At 39.7% G+C, this 21,244-nt stretch overlaps 1 protein-coding gene across 1 annotated transcript; it reads left to right on the top strand.

The window, feature by feature from the left end:
• Positions 1–275: 275 nt before the first annotated feature.
• On the top strand, positions 276–1,250 carry LOC110959714 (myosin light chain 4-like). Its single transcript, XM_022206680.2, has one exon. The coding sequence runs from the start codon at positions 367–369 to the stop codon at positions 973–975; it is 609 nt and encodes a 202-aa protein (XP_022062372.1). The 5' UTR covers positions 276–366; the 3' UTR covers positions 976–1,250.
• The last annotated feature ends 19,994 nt before the right edge of the window (positions 1,251–21,244 follow it).

Genomic DNA, 21,244 nt, shown 5'->3' with positions numbered 1-21,244 from the left:
TTTGGTCCCTCTCCCTCATGAGCTGATCGCTGGCTATGCTCTGATCCCTTTGTCCATCAGAGAGACAGAACATTTTCGGGCTAATGCAACTGGACCCTCACTAATGACAGCAAATAGCCCTGTCGGCTGGATGACAGCAGCTGAGAACAATACTTAATGTTGACATCACTTGCTATGTGGATCTATTTCGGGTTTCTTCCTTTTATGGTGTGCGGTTTGAAATTGCTATCTGGCTTCCAAGGCAAAGCACATATAAAAGCTCTGGAGGAGGAGGTGGCCCTCTGTGCTTGGGAATCACTTCCAGTCCATTCAGACTCTGGTTTGTTTCTCAAAAACTACCAGCTCACCTTTGAATCCCTTGCCAACATGCCACCAAAGAAGATTGAACCAAAAAAGCCTGAGCCCAAAAAGCCAGAGCCGAAGAAAGATGCGGCTCCGGCTGCTAAACCAGCTCCGCCTCCCGAGCCGCAGCCCGAGCCACCCAAAGAACCCGAGTTTGACCCCAAAAGCATCACTCTTGAGTACTCCGCCGACCAGATTGAGGAGTTCAAGGAAGCTTTCACCTTGTTTGACCGCACGCCAACTGGTGAGATGAAGATCACTTATGCCCAGTGCGGGGATGTGATGCGGGCTCTGGGCCAGAACCCAACCAACGCAGATGTGCTGAAAGTGCTGGGAAAGCCACGGCCAGAGGACATGAGCACGAAAATGGTGGACTTTGAGACCTTCTTGCCGATGCTGCAACACATCTCTCGTGCCAAAGATCAGGGCAACTTTGAGGATTTTGTGGAGGGGCTCAGGGTTTTTGACAAGGAAGGCAATGGCACCATCATGGGCGCAGAGCTGCGTCATGTGCTGGCGACGCTGGGAGAGAGGATGACGGAAGACGAGGTGGACAGACTGATGGCTGGACAGGAGGATGCCAATGGATGTATCAATTATGCCTCCTTCGTAAAGCACATTCTCTCTGGGTAAACTGGACTTTATTTGGCAATAAAGACTTCATTTTAAACAGCTTTCTCCACATTCTGGACTCGTGTTTTACATTTTAACACTGATAGGTGAGGTTGTCATTTAATCAGTGGCGTTATTTTTATGCTGTCAAAACGCAGAATGAAGTGTTGAGCGGAAAAAAAAAATGTTGATTGCAAAACCTATGGTTGGTTCTTTTTAATAAATGCTCTGAAATATAATGAAATGCCACCGAGATAATATGGACATCAATCAATGGAAGTCACTTAATAAAAGAAGTATGATTACAAACCTCGCAGCCTCACAAATGTCTACTGAATACACTCAACATTTCAACTTGATGAGAAAATGATGATTCATCCAGGACTGCAAATGCGTGTTCAACTTTTCACGTCAACTGTGTTAATGTGATTAGGCCAAAGTATTGTTGAGACAAAGAAAAAGAAACAACAAAAAGGATTTGGCTTCATCTGAAAATAGAACAGATTTGGTTCCATTCTGCTTTACACAAAGAGTGTCTGAATGAGTGGGCTTACCATTGTGACTGAAGGGCAGCTGCTGGGAATCAAGATTTACTTCTGAATTTTGGACACACATACACACATCCAGTTGCCTTTGACAACCGCAAGACAGGTGCACCAAGGACAGGAGCCTTTGTATGGTTTGCAGCGGCTGACAGGCAGCTTTGTGGTTGGTTTTAAAAGCAAAATAAATTATAGCAGCATTATCATATTTGGTGAATAACGTATACCTACCATGTTTAAGTTAAAATATTTGAATTTTTCAAAACAGAAAATGTGCAAATATGCAAAGTTTGACCAATAGAGGATGTAAAGACTCTCAGAGAATTTCAGTGCTAGATTATTTCAAAATACAAATTTGCAAAATCTGTGACGTCTATGCATGTATGCATTACTAATTATACTACATATTGTTCTCTTATGACCCTTTCTTTATGACTAATCAGGCTACTTTTTTGTCCATTTTTAATGGTAAATCTATTTACAGACATGACAAGACACTGATGTTTCACCAGTGCTTTCTTCTTCGGACACATTTCACCTTGTTAAAGCTACCTGCACTAACTTTAAGACGGTACTTCTGAACTGAAGGAGTTAGGGAGATCAGTCGAACAAAGACTGGGGTCACAGGGGTTGTGAATTTGTAAACACCCCCCCACACACACACCACCACCACACACACACACTTTAAAAATCTGTATGAACTCGTATGACACATCATCTGTATCCTAAAGAAAATCTCAACAAATACTTGCATCTTCATCTCTGTCTTCTTTTGTTTCATAATCAGTGAGCTGACAGCTCTATGGCTGCAACAATGACATTAAAAATAAATTCCATGTGAAGTAAAATTAGCATGCAAACTTCACCATAGGCTATATAGACGCACGGTTCACAATTGGTAATCCTTCTGTAACTTTACTGAGACATAACAGCCATTTTCAGGTTTAATTTCATGTAAACAGCTTGATGCATAAAATGAATGACTAATGACAAAATGTACAACTGAGAAACTAAATTAGATCAATTCTTCTTCTCTCATGACTACTTAACATTTGCATGGTTCATCTGTATTGAATATACCATATTTGGCTATACCCTATGAGGATGATACCATAGTAACCACTTTCCGTGTGAATTAAAAATAAATTTGAATGTGTAATGCACTTTCGATTTTTAAGCTATTTTTGGCTAATTGTGGAAGGAGTAGAAAGATGCAGCTAAATAGGCACAAGTGGCACTTACTCTATGCAGCTGTCAAGTACATGCAAAGGAGGTTCTAAGTGCACTGGGCACCCAGCTCCATAACCGATTGAGAGCCAGCCAGTAATTTAGACCCATCATGATTAATCAGCAGCTGTTAGCTTTAAAGTCCTTTGTCAAATTTGTGGGGCTCTTGCCTGAGAGGATGCACCAGCTTGTGTGTTTATGTTTTAACATTAGCCACACCGAGCAGTCCCTGTACAAAAGGAGCACACAACATGGTAAATATTAGTGTCAGAAAAGTTAATGCTTCCACATAATTTTCCTAGCTGCGGTTTTTGCCACTGTTGTAGTTTTAGAGTCCATTATATTAAAATGTCAGATATACAAACTGCTCTCTGCATGGCTCTAGGAGCCCAGGTGGCAGCATAAAACACCACAGTACACACACGAGCACTCAAACACAAATATCAAGTGGCAGTACTTTGTCTCATTTGTGTAAAGTGGTAATTTGTGAGATCCTCATATTTTGCCAAGGGCAACATGCAGTGTTTGGTGCCAAGCAGTTATTGCTGTAGCGATCTTGCAAGGCATCTTATTTTTGGCAGTCATGTAATGACTGCTTCTTGTCATTGTGTTTCTTCTGCCAAAAATGCATCACATCCCATTATGGAAGCAGATTTCATTGGCAGACGTAACAGCAAAAATCAACCTTTCGTGAGCTGTAGATTGTCACTTGAGCATCCATTAATAATGTTAAAAAGAAACATCTCTTTAATTTTATTTTCTAGAAATTTTCTGGGGACAGGTACATTTTCAGCAAGGAAAGGTCCAGTTTAACACTGTTTAGCTCTGCAGTTACAAATGACTATGAGTGTGATGACAAAGATAAATGGCAACCTTGATTATAAAACAACTGGGAGTCAGAGAAGGTGTGCCAAGGTCAAGATCAGCCAGCATCATTTGTTGGCAGTTCATCATTTTTCACAGGGAGCAACAAATCCAACAGTGCCTATTACGAATAGATGAACTCATTTCATTTACAAAGGAGTTTGACTGGATTTTGAATTACAAGAGCAGGCCTCATTTATGCAAATAGAGACTGATATTGTGTGAACAAATAGTCCTTTGTACATGTCAAATAGGAGTAATCTCTAACATACCAGCTGAAAATCCTTTAACATTGTTACATAACGAGATGGTTAAGTCTGCTTAGTAGGCAGGAATAATTTTACTTCAGAGTAGATCACAGCTTCATACCAACTGCAGCGTGATTGCATCAAACTTGACATTTACCCTTGAGTTCCACTTGACTCTTGCCTTTTCTCTTCATTTACAGTTTTACATGTCACACTGACTTCTTTTAACCGGCATCTGAGCGCTAATATCTGTGTCTTCAATTGCAAATGAACGCACTTAAAAATCAATATAGTTAATTGTCTTTAGATGTGCACCATCAGCTAACTCTCTTGAGGGTTCCCTTCAAATAGCTTTCAAAAACATTATCTCTACATGCATTAAAGTCATGTTGCAGATTTCTATAACTTTGTGCGACATTGGTGTTGAAGCCAGCAGCCTCTGAATCACTGATATTGTCATTGTGATGCACAACACCACCAAGCCAGTTATCACTAATGACATTAGTGTGCATGTGTCCTGTTGACTGATGACAGTTAAGTAATCACACTGATGCTGTGCTTAAAATAAATTGCAGTTTGGATATGTAAGGCGCCTCTTCTTTGGTTTTGACTGATTCTGTCCATAAATTATAATGGTATCCCTTCTTGAAGCTTTTCAGCTCTTAAAACAGACCAATTAGGTGGATTAATCAAACGTCTGCTGTTCTCCCGAGGCAAGTGCATGCAGAATCGATGTGTTAACTATGTCAATTAAAGATTTTATAATTATTTGCCGTAATTTTCTGTTTTTTAATTGCATCATGACAGTTATAAACTGTGGACCTGCAGCGGAGGGAGGGCGAAAACGCGGGTGACAAAATGTACAAACACTAAAAAGTACAGTGAATTTAATAGCTTCTACACGAGTAAAAACAGTCACAACAGCTACCATGTGAACACAGATTTAAAGGAGTTTCTATGTAGACATCGAGTTTTGTGTGAGCTCTTTTCCATCGATTTCCAACACGTTATTTGAATAATTAACAAAAAAAGAGACTTGTAATACAAATTATTCACACTGTCAATACAGTCTGTGCCCATTTGATAAGCCTTTTGTACAATGTTCTTTATAGAAGACTGCAGACAGATCCTCTATAAACAGCCTCTCTCCTCAAAGCTGCTTTCATTACCGTTCATTCAACACATACTGTGTCCAGCAATCAATACTTCTTCACCTTGTGCAGCACAGCAGCCAGATTAGATGCAGCTCCAAGGGCAATAATGAGAAGTGTTTGAACTTGTTTCTCACAAACATGCGAGTCTATAACATTTAAACCGACCCGAATAAGAGGAATCAAGGCTTGTTTGTAATATTTGCATACAGACAGACCATTTTTTAATCAAGGAACCATTTCTAGAAGTTGGCATTGACGATTTAGTTCATGTTATATGGTCATATTCCATATAAATGGCTATTTGGAATTCATTTCAGCTGCAAAAAATAAATTAATAAATTCAAAAATAAAACTAAATTTGCTATTGAATGTTCTCGGAAAATGTTATATTTTTTCCCCAAAGGTAAGAAATTTACAACCTTTATAAGTTACCTTTGCAGCAAAACAGGTTGTCTTTGAACTCGAACATCCTCACAGAGTGTGAAAATAGCTAACTCACAGGGTAATGATTTGATTTCAACTGTCAGTGAGCGAACACCCACAATTCTATAATAGCTCTGAAACAGCGGCGCTCTTCCTCTGTGCTCTATGGATTGAACTGTGCTTTGGAATTCTCTCAAATTTCCCTAATGGTTTCCGAAAATATGTCTTAATTGGAGTGTCTATTTGCATTATAGAATGTTGAGAGGCAACAGAGAACACAATCATGAACCCCATTTGTCTTATTAAAAGTTGTGAAATTAACTCTTGGATTTCAGGCAGGAAGCTGAAGCTAAGTCAAGGTGGAAATAAATCTTAGGCCCTTTACTGGCTCTTTCTTGCCATTATGTCTTGGAAATGTATTAGGGTGCCTAATGAACCTGCGCGTCATCTTGTAGGCAGCAGCCTACTGCCATTTATTTTAATTCCACATTACATTACACTTAAAACTGAAAACACATTTAAAAGGTTTAAATGGTTATGATAGAGAGACACACCAGGCAAAACGTCTCTCCTTATCTGAGTCAAGAACACTGCAGGGTAGATATGGACACAATGAGACCATAATGCGCCTCTGTAATGACTCATAGTTAAATCATACAGAGCTACCACTAAGCTGTTTCACCTTTTTTAAAAATCCTTCATTTGACATTTATCACTCTGGCTGGCCTATAAATAAAAATAATTTCTTAGTGAGGACAAAGTTTTGCTGTCACTTCCCTATCTGCCCATAGGGAAGGTGAGCCCTTGCCTGAACCTCCAGAGATGTCTCCTTTGCCATCCTCAGCAGCATGAGGCTATTATTTTTCTGTAGTCTGCGTTCCTCGACAAGAAGTCAAGCTGACTGTCATGCTGGTACTTTAAACCTCACTAACTGCTATCAAGAAGTAAAAAAAAAAAAAAACACGGAACAAATGAAGCCCCAACAAAACAAGCAAAAAAAAAGTCAGACAGCAAATTATAAGTTCCTCACTCAATTTATCGTTTCGAATTTAGTTTGACTGTGTAATCAATTATTATTCTATTTTTCTTTTTCTGTCTGCATGTGCCTCAGATTTGCCATTTATTAGCATGCAGCAGAGAGACAGAACAGACTGAGAGGCAGTTTAACCACGTTATAAATATCCCCGGTTGGACTCAACAGCTTAACAATTGGAAGCAGTTTGGGAATACAGTGAAATGACAGCCAGAATGGATGCTTTACTTTTTTTGTCTTTATTTCATTCTCTTTTTGTTGTTAAATTGTGATGGTCTGCACAGTTGCTCTGCGGTTAGCAATGTCACCTTGCAGCTAGGTTTGCATCCCGGCCTGGCTACTTTCTGCATGGAGTTTGCATGTTCTCCCTGTGCATGCGTGGGTTTTCTCAGAGTTCTCAGAGACCACAGCACTTTGAGAAAACGTCGAAGAACGGCGGCAAAATGCCACAAGCTGGACTTGAACTCACATTCACCGCACCAAAGGCAGAGGCTCAAGCTGTTAAGCTATCGGTACATGCAGATAGAGGGGTCTGTGGGCCGCTATAGTACTAATTCTCCCGGGCCGAAATTTTGCCCCTGCACGCCTCTGGTCAGAGCTTCCACTTGGCACAGGCGCAAATTTAGCGTCTGCGCATTTTTTATTTTTTTTTTTAACCTCACGGAGGTGTGCTGCGTGTCTGTGCAACTCTCGCCGAGTGCGGATGGCGCGTTCAGGAACGTCGGAATTTTCTATACTACTGAAAATAACTGGGTTTACAACGGCTTACATGTGAAGAATTTGAATGTGTTGGAGACAAAATGACCCCTGACAAAAAGTGGGGGGGACACGTCCCCACCGTCCCCCCTAAACTGACGCCTATGGGTGTGAATGTGAGAACACTTGCTTATCTCTATGTGTAGACCTGTGGTAGACTGGTGACCTGTCCAGGGTGTCCCCTGCCCTCGAAGCTGTCGATTTGTAGTAAGATCACTATCATGTGATTGTCAGCAGGCAGAATGTAGCGTTCACTTGTTGTCATAGTTACAGTGACGCCGTGCCGGTCGTGTCTCGCAATGGGAAATCCTCAACAAATCGGTGGATCCAGACTATAAGCCGCATCCCTGCCCGAATCTAATGAGGTGGCCCTTGTGTCATTTCTGACCTTCCCTGAAAATTTCATCCAAATCCATTAGTCCATTTTTGAGTAATGTTGTGCACAGATGGATCCACGTATGCCGATCATCACATAACTCAACAACAAACTATTTATTCCTTCCTTTTCGTGCATTGGTGCACATAATAGGCTCTCTGCATGGTTTTGTGAAGGGGGGCTGTAGAAGGGAAATTTAGGTTGTGTGTATGACAACACAGTCACTGTAAATACAGCTGCTGAGTTTTTTTTTAATGTAAAAATGCAGAATTTTCTTGGTGTGTGTGCAAAAATCAAGAAAGATCAGCAATCAGATCTGTACGTTATGTAACCGTGTCCACAATAACTGAACATCTGCTGTGCGTTAGGCTGTAAATAAATCCAATCCCCTGCTGAAATAACACCATTACTGTCTATGAAGCAACTGCAGGCAGCATGTACACACAGAAAAATGGTACGATTTCACACAAACTGGGAAATGCGTTGAAGCCGTGTGCCTTTACCCCACATGCCAGTCACTGGGAATTAAGTCATCTGGCCGTATGTTGTATTGATGTCTTGCACTTCTAGAGGGAAACACTTAATGTAGATCTGTGTCCTTAGGTCTCTTCCTAATTGAGTGTTCTAGGCAGTGTTTTTTTCTTATTTTTGCTGTAACCGAGAAACCATTGTAGGGATTACAGACACAGCCCCTGGCCAAAACATCTGAGTAGCACTAAGAGGAAACACTGTCTTACACTTCTCGTTAAATATTGCAAATTTGCTTTGCTTTAAGTGCTCCTTAAATTCCACGGTGAACCTGACTACATATTTACGATATTTTAATTTAGTTTCACCCTGTCTTTGCCTCGCAGGTGCAGATTATCAGCCTACAATGGCGCCCCTGACCCCAAACAATTATGCACTGAACCTGCGTCAGACGATTTAAGAGAATGTTTTTAAAGCAAAAGGGAGAATTAACAAAGTCATTCTTTCCGGGAAGAAAATTAATTAATCCGCAGAAGTCGTTAAGCTTCATTTTAGCGAAGAGGATGCAGATCCGAACCCACCCACCCCTTCCGATTTTCCATGTGGAATTAATTTCTTTTGATCAGTAAGCTTTTTGAAAAATGCATTAAATATCAGCATCAATTGTAGCCACAAGGAAATCTGGAAACTTTCAAATGTAAATGTATTTTTTACTTTTTTCTCCTCTCAAAGAGTGACATTTATGATGAAGTGATTTAGTGCGGAAATGGTTTCTTAACATGCGGTCTTAGCTGTAGATAAACCTACAAGGAGGGTTGAGTGAGAAGTGAATGATGACTGGACAGGACAGACGAATGGATGCGCCACAAGCTGTACTGGTTCAATTTTTCAGCTATATGTCCAAATTCGATTTACTGAGCAAATCGGTTTGCACAATCTTGCACCTGTTGCTGTTTGGAATCTCTTCTGGTTGGCACTATCAGCATAATGTCTCAGAAAAACAGATACTGTGTGCAACATCAGTTTTACTGCATATACAGGAATCTGGGCAAGAATCAATAGTTTTCTGCTAATGGACAAATCTGTGCAAAATGGAAAAAATCAGTGCAGTCCACATCAAATTGTATCGTATTGTATTTATGAAACATGCCAAACTCTGCCTAAACTAGTATTCTCATTTTTAGTTTCTAATGTTCGCAAGCGACCTGCACGGTGACTCAGTTGTTAGTACTGTAAAAAATCCCTGGTTCATTTTCCATCCTGGGCCTGTGATCTTTCTGTGTGGAGTTTGCAAGTTCTCCCTGTGCATGCATGGGTTCTCATTCAGTTCTCAGGCCTCTTCTCAAAGTCCAAAGACATGCTGAGGTGAATTGGTGATTCTAAATTGTGTGTAGGTGCGAATGTGAGTGTGCTTGGTTGTTTGTCTCTGTGTGTAGACCTGTGATAGACTGGAGACCTGTCCAGAGTGTCCCCTGAATTCACACTGAGCCACATGGTATGGGCACCAGCACCCCCACAACCCTACAGAGGAATAAGCGGTGTATAGATAATACATAGATGGTTCAAAATGAACAATTTCACCACAGAAAGACAGATACACTATGAGAACTGACTGTATTATATCGCAACATATCGTATTGTCACTTAGCGTAGCGTAGTGTAACCATAGACTGTATATAAAGATGGACGTAGCATCTGGCTCCAAATTTGAAGCCCACCCGGAAGTGTCAAAAACTTGCAATATCACACTGTCCGCTAGGGTTGGCTCCAAAAAGCTTTTGCTCCATAGACCCCAATTCATTTTTGGAAAAAATAAAATTTGATAAACTGATTTTTTACAGCTCAGGATTTTTTTCTCGTTCGTTTTCATGGTCAAAATGAGAGATCAGGTGGCCGATCTTAAAATGAATCAATACTGAATTTTAAATAAATCGTTAAATTTGGCAGAGCCAGGGGGCGTGGCTATACTTGATAGACAGCAACAGAAGCCTCTGCGGTAAAATGTGGGCGGGATAAGAGAGTCTTCAGCCAATCCTGCCCCTAGTTGCTCTCCGGTCCAGTCTGTTTGATGACGCTTTTTACGTCACTGGCTCCAAAAAATCCAAAACGGCGACCATTAAGTAGCAAAATCCGGGCTTCATTTTCTCGGTATTGAAACCAATGGGTGACGTCACGCTTAGTTCACGCCTGAGTGTAACATGATGTGTCATACTGTGTTCATGAAACATGCCAAAAGGAAAATTGTCATTTTCAGTTTTTCAATATTTCTAAGTGTTCACATGGGACGATATCTCTACAGAAAGAAGAATTGACACTGATAATCGATCGTATCGTATTGTATTCATAAAACATGCCAAATTCTACCTAAAGTAATACCTTCAGGTCAGTTTGTAATGTTTGTAAGTGTCCAAATCGGATAACATTGCCAAAAAAAAGAACTGACCTTGAGAATCGATTGTATTGTAGCATAACATAGCATCATTAGTATGTTTGTGCAACATTCTAAACTATGCCTCATGGTTAGTTTCTAATGTTTTTGTCCAAATTGGACAATATCACCACAGAAAGAAGAATACACTGTGAGAACTGATCATATTATATCACAACACATCGTATTGTCACGTAATGTAACGTAGCGTTGCGTAACGTATCTTGTTGTATTTATGAAACATGCCAAACTCTACCTAGTAATACTTTCATTGTCAGTCCCTAATGTTTTTGATTGATTGTAGCGTAGCATGGCTTGTTAGCATGTTTGTGCAATATTCTAAACTTTACCCAAAGTAATGTCCTCTGTTCTCATTGTTAGTTTCTAATGTCTGTGTCCAAAATGGACAATTTTGCCACAGAAAGAAGAATTGACCTCGACAATTGATATTGCATTGTATCATATATTTTTGAAATATGTCAAATTCTACTTAAAGTAATATTCTCATTTTTAGTTTGTAATATTTCTAAGTGTCCACATGGGACAATATCGCCACAGAATGAAGAAGCACTGACCATTATCTTTAATATAATCTCAATCTTCACCAAATTATGTCAAACCATTATCCCCATGTCATTTATCCCATTTACTATACAGGGCCGAAGAAGAAAATGTGATGATGGAAAAACCCAGAGCAAGAGCTAAATGACAATCTCATGAGTCTGCATTTGAAGGTATGTGCCTATGTAACCTTTTTTTTTTACCAGATATGCAAATTTAGTAATACCTGCAGTAAGTCACACCGTTATCGCACCCACATGTTACTTCTTTAAAATAATGCATTAACATATCGAAAACGAGCACTTTGTAATTACAGTGTAGGCCACTGTGGTTATTTCAATTTTTCAATTGTATATGTCAGAACATTGCCATTTAATGGGCAAAGGGTCACTTTATTCCACTTGTCAGGTTCAAGAAAAGTGAAGCAGACATGGCCATTGTGATCCCATCTGGTGACAGCGGTGAGACTGTGGATAATAGTGGAGCCACGTAGCCTTCCACTCAGAGCGAAGAGCTCTAATGCACAGTCCACATAATGGCGTCCTTACTTTGTCTTTAATGGTTTTGTGATATGACAGCGTGTTATTTTCTGATAACTAGTTTGTCAGTCTGTCTGTCGGCCAAGTTCTCGGCGGGCTTCCGGCACATTAGATAGGAAAATAGTAGCTCTATGGATAATAACTAGTATATTGCCTGGTATACTATGTCACGTCAGATAGTGAGAGACTAGGGGAGTGAGATGAGCTTCAGTTGATCAAAGTAACAGTACAAATAGCGCTTTTTGGGGTGTCTATAAAACAATGGCACCTTTTGAAATAGGCCAGTCAAACCACGCCTGATCTGTGATGTAGAGAGCTGACTGTATGAGGGTTTAGGGGGAAAGGGTTATCCAATACAGCTGCCACCTAATCAGAGCAAAGGGCCACTGCGACTCCTGGAATCGAACACTACAGACTATTGTTCTCTGACTGAAGGCTAAAAGTCATGCAATTTGTCAAGAGCTGCAAACAATGGGTCCACCCCACTCTGCACCTTTCCACCAAGTGATGTGGGCTGCCTTGCTTTTCTCCGCCGCAATTTATAAAACATTCAACTCGGAGAAAGAAAAAGGCTCATTTTAAATAGTAGCCGGCTTTATTAATGTTGACGCTGCAAGAGCTCGTCATTTCATTCATGTTAATGCAGAGAGCTAGGAGCATTGTATATTGAATTATAAACAAAATACGATGAAAAATAACCGCGGGCTAGAGATGTGAGGCTTTATCCTAGTTAACTGCAACTTTTGCTATGATGTAGATAGAGCTTCAAAATTAGACTTGCATCGGGCTCTGCATGATGTATTGGGGTCTTACCTTTTAGTTGATTAAATCCAGGGGAATGCACACCTCCGGGCCGCTGCAATATGACCAGACAGCAAAATTCGGAGCGCTCGTGTACATTAAACTATCGCTTGGACTCGGACTTCTGCACATTTTCCAGATTATGAGGAATCACCAGGAGCGGGTATTGTCTGTTTCTAATGTGGCTATGCGGCCATGAAAAATCATAAGAAAATTAAAAAAGTTATTTCTTCTCTCTATAGCACTAACTCATCGCCAGCAACCATTTCTCCATAGTACAAACCGGTTATACAAGTACAAGAGTTGTTTCTTTTAGATGTCTTTTCTTTTTTTTAAACCATGCCATTCTGTATGTAACTAAATGTTTAAAGCAAGAGCATATAACCCGATCACAATTGACACATCAGCATTTTCACTGATATGAAATGTATGATAATGCATTCTCTCTAATTCCAAACCATTACCAAGCGCTCAGTGCGCTGCATGCCTCCAGCTAAGAACACTCAAAAGTCTGCCTTACTCTCCACCCGTTGCACGCTCCCTTGCGTTTCATGCTGCCCGCCATCAATCACAAAAATAAGATCCTGAGTGCACGGAATTTCATAGAGGTGATGCTTGTATGATGGACTCATTAGGCTCAAACGCTGTCGAACAGTGCGGAGAACACTGGACTCGAAAGCAGCAGGTGATCCTCAGCGCTCTTGCTACATCCGTGTAGGATCTCAGCACGCCGCCAACAATCTCCAGGAGTTCCTCAGCCTCCTGGAGTTCTGGGTGCTTCCTCTAGGCTACTCAAAAAAAAAAAAAAAAAACTGTTCACATTTAGTATTATGCAATATGCTGATTGGGTACAATTTAGTATTTTGCCCAAACAGTGAAGCCATATCCTGCAGTTTTAGGCCAAGAAATGCAAAATAAAATAGCATGATAAATAAAACAGCATGTTGAAGTCAAAGAGGATTCTGATAAATAACGATAATGAGTCGCAGAATTTAAGAAATCCATTCTGTATGCATCATGTAAAACAGGTATAAATGTTTCATATGGAATGTTTAATAATTCATGACAACATGAAAGTAATTCATTCCTCATTGATCAGTTTATCCCTCCTGCCTGTAGGTACACACAGTTTGACAACCGTCCATCACCGAGATCCTATTAGTCCAATTACAAGCAAAGTATGAATCCGTCCGCCTGTGCAAGGCAGAAAGAAATGACTGTCAATTCTGTCTGACCTTGTGGTAAACTAATGTGCCCCAATTTAGCTGTGGCTAACCTTAGTTTTTGGCCTTCCCTGTCAGCTGCAGAGCTTGAATACGTCCCAATTAGCTATAGGGTTGTCACTGTGTTGCACAACACGGTGGGAGGGAAAGAAGAGCCATTAAGGATAAATACATTTTTAGCACCACGGGTCTTGTTTTCATAGCACCGACCATCATTCCTTCAGGCTAAGGTGATATTTGGCGAACCGACTTGACAGGTGAGATCAGCCACACAGACACAAATGGCCAGACAATCAATTTGTAAACAAACCCGAGCCTTTTGTGTGGTAATGCACATAGAAAACAGACACAGGCACACCCATGCACTGATTTGACAGTTCTGACAGCCGCCCAGGCGTCTATTAGAGAAAGAAAAATGCTGCATTGCAGGTTTGTGAATGCATAAAAGAGACATTGCCTCTGGATCCCCGCTGGTTTTACCTTCCACATCTCAGATCAATATTGTCTATCTAGTGAGAGCTTTTGATAAATGGGGAGTCAGTGCGGTTTCCTTCCCCCGACTAACTGTGGCTCTTGCTCTTTTATCAAATCAAACTATGAATGCTCATCACAACAAACCTTTTCAGAAGAACTTTTAATGACAATTGCGATGAAAATGAAGCGAGATAATGGACACAGTATCTTATGAGATTGAGAAAAGAAGCTCAAGGCGAGTACACAGTAAGGTCGATGGTTCTGGATTCAGACTGTACAAAACAAACAAAAAAAAGAAGGTTTCAGTAGTTTGTTTTGCACAGTGTTGGCTGCTGCTCCAAAATAAGTGAACACTAAGAATGAATGAATGCTACTAATTTCGAGTTACAGACACAAGCACTTTTGACTTGTAGCCTTTTCACTTGATCTAATGAGCTGGATGCCATCATGAGCATTAGCAGACTACCCATCATGCAACTTTTTCTGTGCCTTTTCCCGTTGATGAAAATGTGCTTCATGGAAGTGTGTTGTGTGTCTTTAATGAAGTAATGTCAAGCAAATCTGTTAACATTTGTGCTTCCTTGAACAGTTTAATTCAATATCTTAGTGTACAGAATGACTTATCGTCTGAGGTTAAGTGAATTTGGCTGATTTGGTTTTACATTTTCACAACTTAAAAAATTATTTTATCTAATTATCCGATTAGCTCTTTTTTTTTTTTTAAATAAGCAGCGGGGCTCTTTTGTTCTCAAGTTGAACCGACTTGAAATGTTTTACAGTGAGAGAGCAGTGGTAATTTAATAAAAGCATATTTTGTATTTTGTGCGCGCATGAGTATCGACTAAAAAGTCTCCCTGGCTTTTAAGAAATAAAACACATACAATATTGAATGATGCTGGAGAGGCTTCACTGTATTGCATTATCTTTACAATCAGTGGATAAACTATGTTCGCATAGCGGACTGCAAAATGCAGGCAGAAATGCAGGCAGCAAAAAAGACGGTTACAATAAATTATTCACCACGTGCATTCATTCGAATATTACAGCTAATGCAATCTGACGGAATTTATTTATATACAGTATTGTTAGATAAAACTTAACCTGAGGTTGATGTAAACAGAGTAAATCTTCCTTATCAGTTGGCTGTTATTAATAGACGCATTGCATTACAATGTGCCTGATGCAAAATGGAAGCAATATCTTTCTCCATATTATGGGAGACCAAAACTGTCTCATAGAAATAAGCTGTGAAAAGAACTTTGCCCTTGACACCTCTGCACACAGCACAGGTGTGGAGGTGTATGGCAGTGCTGAAGAACACAACGTAGGTTTCGCCGGTGTGCAGGAGCTATACTCGAATGCTGCGGGGAATTTGACTCAACACTAAGCAGGCAGGAGAGGAGAGACTTTGCCTGTAATGGTGTGTGTTTATTTCACACAGCGGTAGAAAAATCACTCGCCTCGGTTTTGTAAAATAAAGAATTGATTACGAGCATTCGCAAAAAAGGGATTAATTAGAGAGGGGGCCCCACTAGCTTCTTCGTTGTGGAATGATATTTGATTGCTTGCTGGTGTTAGCTTGGGAGGCAGCGCTTCGGGCTGTTCGCTCACTCGTGCATTAAAATTGTACAACATATATCAACAATCTGTCAGAAATGGTGGTGTGCACAAGACTGTAAATTGAGCATTTTGACATTTTATATACCACCAACAGAACTGTATATTTTTTTTCTTTGCCCTCACTCCTTACTACAAAAATAATTGAATATTTTAATTAATAAATCAGAATAAAAGCACACAAGCATAGAAACCCAAATGAGCTTGCACCAAACGATTTAACAAAACACATAATGCAAAGAGAGAATAATAGAAATCTGCAGCTGACACATTTCTTTGGATTTTAACCTTTATTGTGCAGCTGCCAGGCTGCCTATTGGCGTCGCACCGTAGTGTGTCTTCAGACAGGATCTGATTGAAACATAAGTATTTGTGTGTCTTTCTGCCATTATGTCTGCAACCACACAACCTGACAGTGCGGGAGAAAATCAAACACAGGTATCCACATGTTTACTGCAACATGCTGGCAGCGTGAGTGTGCGGTTGTCAGTCAGAGTGTGTTGCTATTGACTTTTGACAGAGTAGAGGTGGTAATCCAACTGTTGATCAAACCGTAGCTTTCCAACCAAATGAGGAGCTCTGCGTTTTCCCTTTATTTCAATTTTAATGAGGAGCATGTGGGAATAAAACAGCTACATGGATATATAAACACAACACAGAACAAAGTGAGGAAAATGAAAAGAGAGAACTACGTTTTGGTTGAAATAATATATTGTATACTGCCTATGCCGACACACAAGAGCTTAAAACCCTTTAATCCACTGACTTCTTTATTTTATTTTATTTTATTTTTTTGCATGTGCAGCTTATCTGTCTTTCGGAGACATATCTAACTACCTCCCCATTACTCTCCCATTATACGCTGCCACTCTGTGGCATTTTCACAAAACCTTTGCTTCAGTGAGAAAACACGATGGCCCCCAATTGAAAGCATGTTAAAAAGGTCACACATCCAAATAAATGCCAACAATGCCAAAGTATTCCCCCTTATATAAACACTCAAGCAAAACAGAGGCTCGCTGCACACACACAGAGATCCCAGTCTAGCTGAAAGGACTTGATGTAATGTGAGCTTGGCCTTTAATTAAATAGTGCAGGATTGATTTTTTTCTTTTTTTTTTTCTTTCTTTCTTTTTTTTATGGCCACAGCTGAATGGAAATGTAGAAGAAACTTAGCTTCATTATGACATGGCGTAGTGTCTAGTCTGATCAGAGGGCTTTTAGGGATAATTAAAAGTACTTTCAGTGCAGAGTGAAAAAGCTTTTGCTGAAAACATTGCTTGTTTCTCTGAGTATATGTCAACCTCTGTCAGTTTTTATTAAAATTCTCTCAACCTTGCACATGAGTTTTCATCAGAAATCTACTGATTGATTGTTTAAGGGAATAAATAACCAATCTCTGAGAGGCAGGGGTGTCCTCATTGTTCCTACTTTTAAATTTGTCACCATGGTATGCAACAAAAAGGAGAAGGAGCTTTTTAAAGATGTGAAAGGGTCCATTTTTTACCAAAATTATTATTTTTTCGAAACCTAACCAAGTAGTTTGAATGTCTAAACGTATCTGAATAATTTCATCGAACCTAACCTTACCAACTTTGTTAAAAATAAAATATAAAAAGGAAAATAAACTGCATACTAAGACCACTACACAGAAATATGTCAAAATTTCAAAATAATGGTCCCACATGGGACACAAACCACATTCTCTTGAGTGAAAGTTGCTTGACTGGCTTCTCCGAGGGCAGACTTGGTTTGACTTGATATCACCTCATTTGCAAACGGTTGCACAGTATATGTTGTTTTGGGAGTCACTGTCAATCAATCTGTTCTGTCACTTAGTGGACGTGTTGCGAGTATCAGTCAGGAAGATTCACAGTTTGCATGTTAAGTAAACAACAGTTTTGCTTTTGAGGGAAAAGGATGTGCATTTTACTCCAACCCCAACAGCCGAACTTGCTGGGGATGTATTCAGTGTGACTTTTGCCAAGTTTATAGAGACATTTATCAGTGCTGAACTATTGTTAAACACAATAGAAAAGGAAGAAGAATGGGAGCGTTTTTCTAGAGCACAGGGCACCGGCTGAGCTTTACATCTTACAAGTGAAGTATTGCGCTTGTAAAAAAGACCGAGGTGTTACGTGAAGCAATTTTTTGGATTCATCTGAATTTCCAAACACTTGCCTTCATCCTCATTTTTTTAGATTTATCTATTTATTTACCCTTTTTTTTTTTTTTACCATCCACAATGCATTTCCATAGTTGGATCTCCTGAGATAAACCAAAGTAAACACTTTACAGGGCTGTGACTTGAACCTTTGTACCTCTTGATGCAAAGAAAATATGAGAATATGTTGAGGCTTTGTAAGTTTCCAAAAAGAGCTTCAGCAGGCTCTTGTTCAATCATGTACCCAGTATGAGATCCAGGTCAAAATAAATGATGCATGCTATGCAACATAGTGAGAATCAAAACTACAGCGCTAGTTAAAACCAAGAATTAATTTGGATAAAGTCCTGTTGTTTGCTGAATTTTTAACGTCCATAATGTTGGCATTTTGTCAACATAATGGGGAAGTAAATGGTGTGGGGTAATAAATGAATCTGTTAAATGAAATGGAAAATGGAAGTTTGATGTAGTATGGGTCTTTTTGCACTTTCATTCTGTTCTGTGCTACCATGCTCAGGCCTGAAACCAATGTCAGACGGACGTGGTCGCTTCGTGGCAAACCCTCACCCTGACATCGGGCAAACTGCTGCTTTTTGCTGACAATAGCAGAGCACTTTGCCATGAATGTGCTAAAATAATCCAATATTACATGGCAAAGAGTGCTGGAGATCTGTCCATTGGCCAACACTGGTACCCAAACAAATAATCCAGTGCTCAAAAATTCATTTTCAAGTGACTTGCTCCTCACTATTCCCTGTACGCCTCTGTCAGAATTGTTAAGAAACAGAGATGGCAGGACAAAAACATGACGTGTCATATTCACGCGCAATCTTGCCAATGCTTATTTAATTATTACATTCATAGAACATGTTTGATTCATGACTTCATGTTTTATGCTTTCAGATATTTAGTTTATCTTTTCGTTGACATGTTAAGTCTCAAAGTATATCGATATTTTTTTCATGGATGGCAATTTTCTACCCCGATTTGTAAAGAAAGGAAAGCACCTGCTATTTAAATGCAACTTTCAGGTGCCTTTTCAGCATCCCAGGCATCTGTACTGATATCATGAGGCAAAAAGCTCTCCAGAGTCTCAGTGAAAAACTCCCCTCAAGCTCCGGCAGGAACAATACAATACAGAGATCTTCGTCCCACACGCCGCACTACAGCTTGACTTGACTGATTAATTGCTTTGCTGATCTCATTGGTCTCCTTGATATTAGAAGAAAGTAATAAATGCTTATGCCTGTAGGTCTTCGGAGAGCAGCACAAGGCGAGACAGGACAAAATTGCTTACAATAGGCTAGAAGAAGCACCGTCGTTCTGCGAGGAGCAGTATTGCCAATTTCGAAGGCGAGTACGCGAGTGACCCCTCAGACGGTACAGGCATTAATTATTTATTTTTAAGCACAGTTTGAGCGTGATTAATGACTGTGTCTTTTGTTGATCCCTAATAGGATGATCACGTATACAATCAGCTACTCCTCAGGAAGACAGAAGGTTAGAGAGTGTCGAGAAAACTCGCAATAAAGCAGTAACACTGGTGTCACACATAAGTGAGTTGAACCCAACATGGTGCAAGATTATTGTGATTTATTCAGGATTCCACAATTCAAAAACCCCCAGTTGTACTACACTGGTGCAATCTTGCCTCCCAAAATTGTCTTCGTACAAAATGTGAACCTTAGGAGGTAGCGGGGGTGGTGTTGGCATAATTCTGGCACAGGTCATTCACCCACTCTGGGCTTCGTGTTCCAGAGCTATTATTTTTGCACTGTTTAGTTTTCTCTGTTTGGACAGGTTTCTGCACCAAGAGTGCTTGGTGAAGTTCAACATTCAAGAGTTATTTGCCACATTCTCATACCGTATGTGCAGTAGAAGTGACCGTTCTCAAGGCTGTGAAATAATAACAAGACATAATAACAAGAAAGATTCTTTAAAACAAAAAACAATAGAAAGTTAGAAAAAAGGTCAAAACGGTTTAAGAAAATAGGTTAAAATACACCCTTTTGTAACATGTTTGAAGCTTCTCCTTCATTTCCTGTGTCACCAGGGTGATGAGTCCTGCACCAGAGAATTGGAAAGCAATATAATTAATGGCAAAGATATGTTGATGAGGAACATTTTGTGCCACAGAAGTAATCAGAGAGAAAATACAATTCTTTTAATCATAATGGAGAATTGAGTGCTGTTGTATGGGAGCATATATTTGAGAGATCAGGGCTGGTTTGCAGGATGACAAATGGAATCTTTTTTCTTATTATTATTATTGTTTAAAATGGGAAAGCGTGGCAGTGTGTGGACAGGGCTCACTGGTGAAATTTGCTTCGTGTTTATTACACTGACAGTCGCAAAACTGATTTCATTCTAACTTGTTCCTATTTGTGGAGATTTTGTGGAGTTTGTGCGTGGAGTCTGGTTGTTTTGAGCAATTGCGTTTCCTAGTCATATGGATCAAAATACCTCATCATGCATATTGTGTAGGGTGACCATATTTTGATCACCGAAAACCAGGATGCTCTGCCCGACAATGAGATACTGAAGAGATACTCAGAAGTTTACTCAAAGATGCTGTTACGATCCAACCTCTAGGGGTTGGCTGGAAGCAACAAAATAACCAGATGGTGTTGGTTTAGGTTAAGGGATTTATTGTAATTGTAATTTCAAAACATTTAAAGTATGTCTCCTCTGTATGGATAGAAAATTGCTGTATTACCAAATGCTATCTATAGCCAAAGACACAAATTCAAATAGGCTTCACAGAGGTTACCCAATGCGTTTTATCATGACAAGTTTCAAAAATAACTAGAAATTTTACCAAACTTGGACCGCCCGGCGACAAAGATGACCCCTGTGACCTTGAAAATGAGGTCACGGTCACCAAATGCGAACTTGACCTGTGTGTTATTATGGTACACCTGTGTACCAAATATGGTGAGGCTACATCGATATTTTATTGAGTTATCGCGTGGAAACCAAATTGTTACAGACAAACAAGCAAGCAACCAACCAACCAAGACCATGCAGCTCAAAACAATACCTTCCGGAAAACGCAGTTTTGCCGGGCGGTAACCAATGAAATAATGCTAGAAATAATGTCTCTTCTGTATTAGAAAAAAATAAAAATAACTAAAAGATACCTCTGCCATATTAGCAATTCAACTTTAACAAAAATTGTTCTCACAAACTTACAAAAAACTAACAAAAATATTTGTTCATTAGGTTTAGTTCAATTTAGTGGCCCAATGAAAAACAGGACATTTTCATTGCTTTAAAAACAAAAGCGATGTAGACAGGACATGTCCTGGGAAAACCATAAGTTTGGTCACCTAATTTTGTGTATTTTGTTGTATTGTTGAGTCGTTCATTGCTCTTTTTGTATTGATTACTCT

This window comes from Acanthochromis polyacanthus, chromosome 18 (assembly GCF_021347895.1).
Source record: "Acanthochromis polyacanthus isolate Apoly-LR-REF ecotype Palm Island chromosome 18, KAUST_Apoly_ChrSc, whole genome shotgun sequence".
Taxonomy (NCBI): domain Eukaryota; kingdom Metazoa; phylum Chordata; class Actinopteri; family Pomacentridae; genus Acanthochromis; species Acanthochromis polyacanthus.
This window is presented reverse-complemented; position numbering and strand designations above follow the sequence as displayed.

Coding starts and splice junctions, on each gene's coding strand:
- LOC110959714 (XM_022206680.2), top strand. CDS start 367: ATGCCACCAAAGAAGATTGAACCAAAAAAGCCTGAGCCCAAAAAGCCA.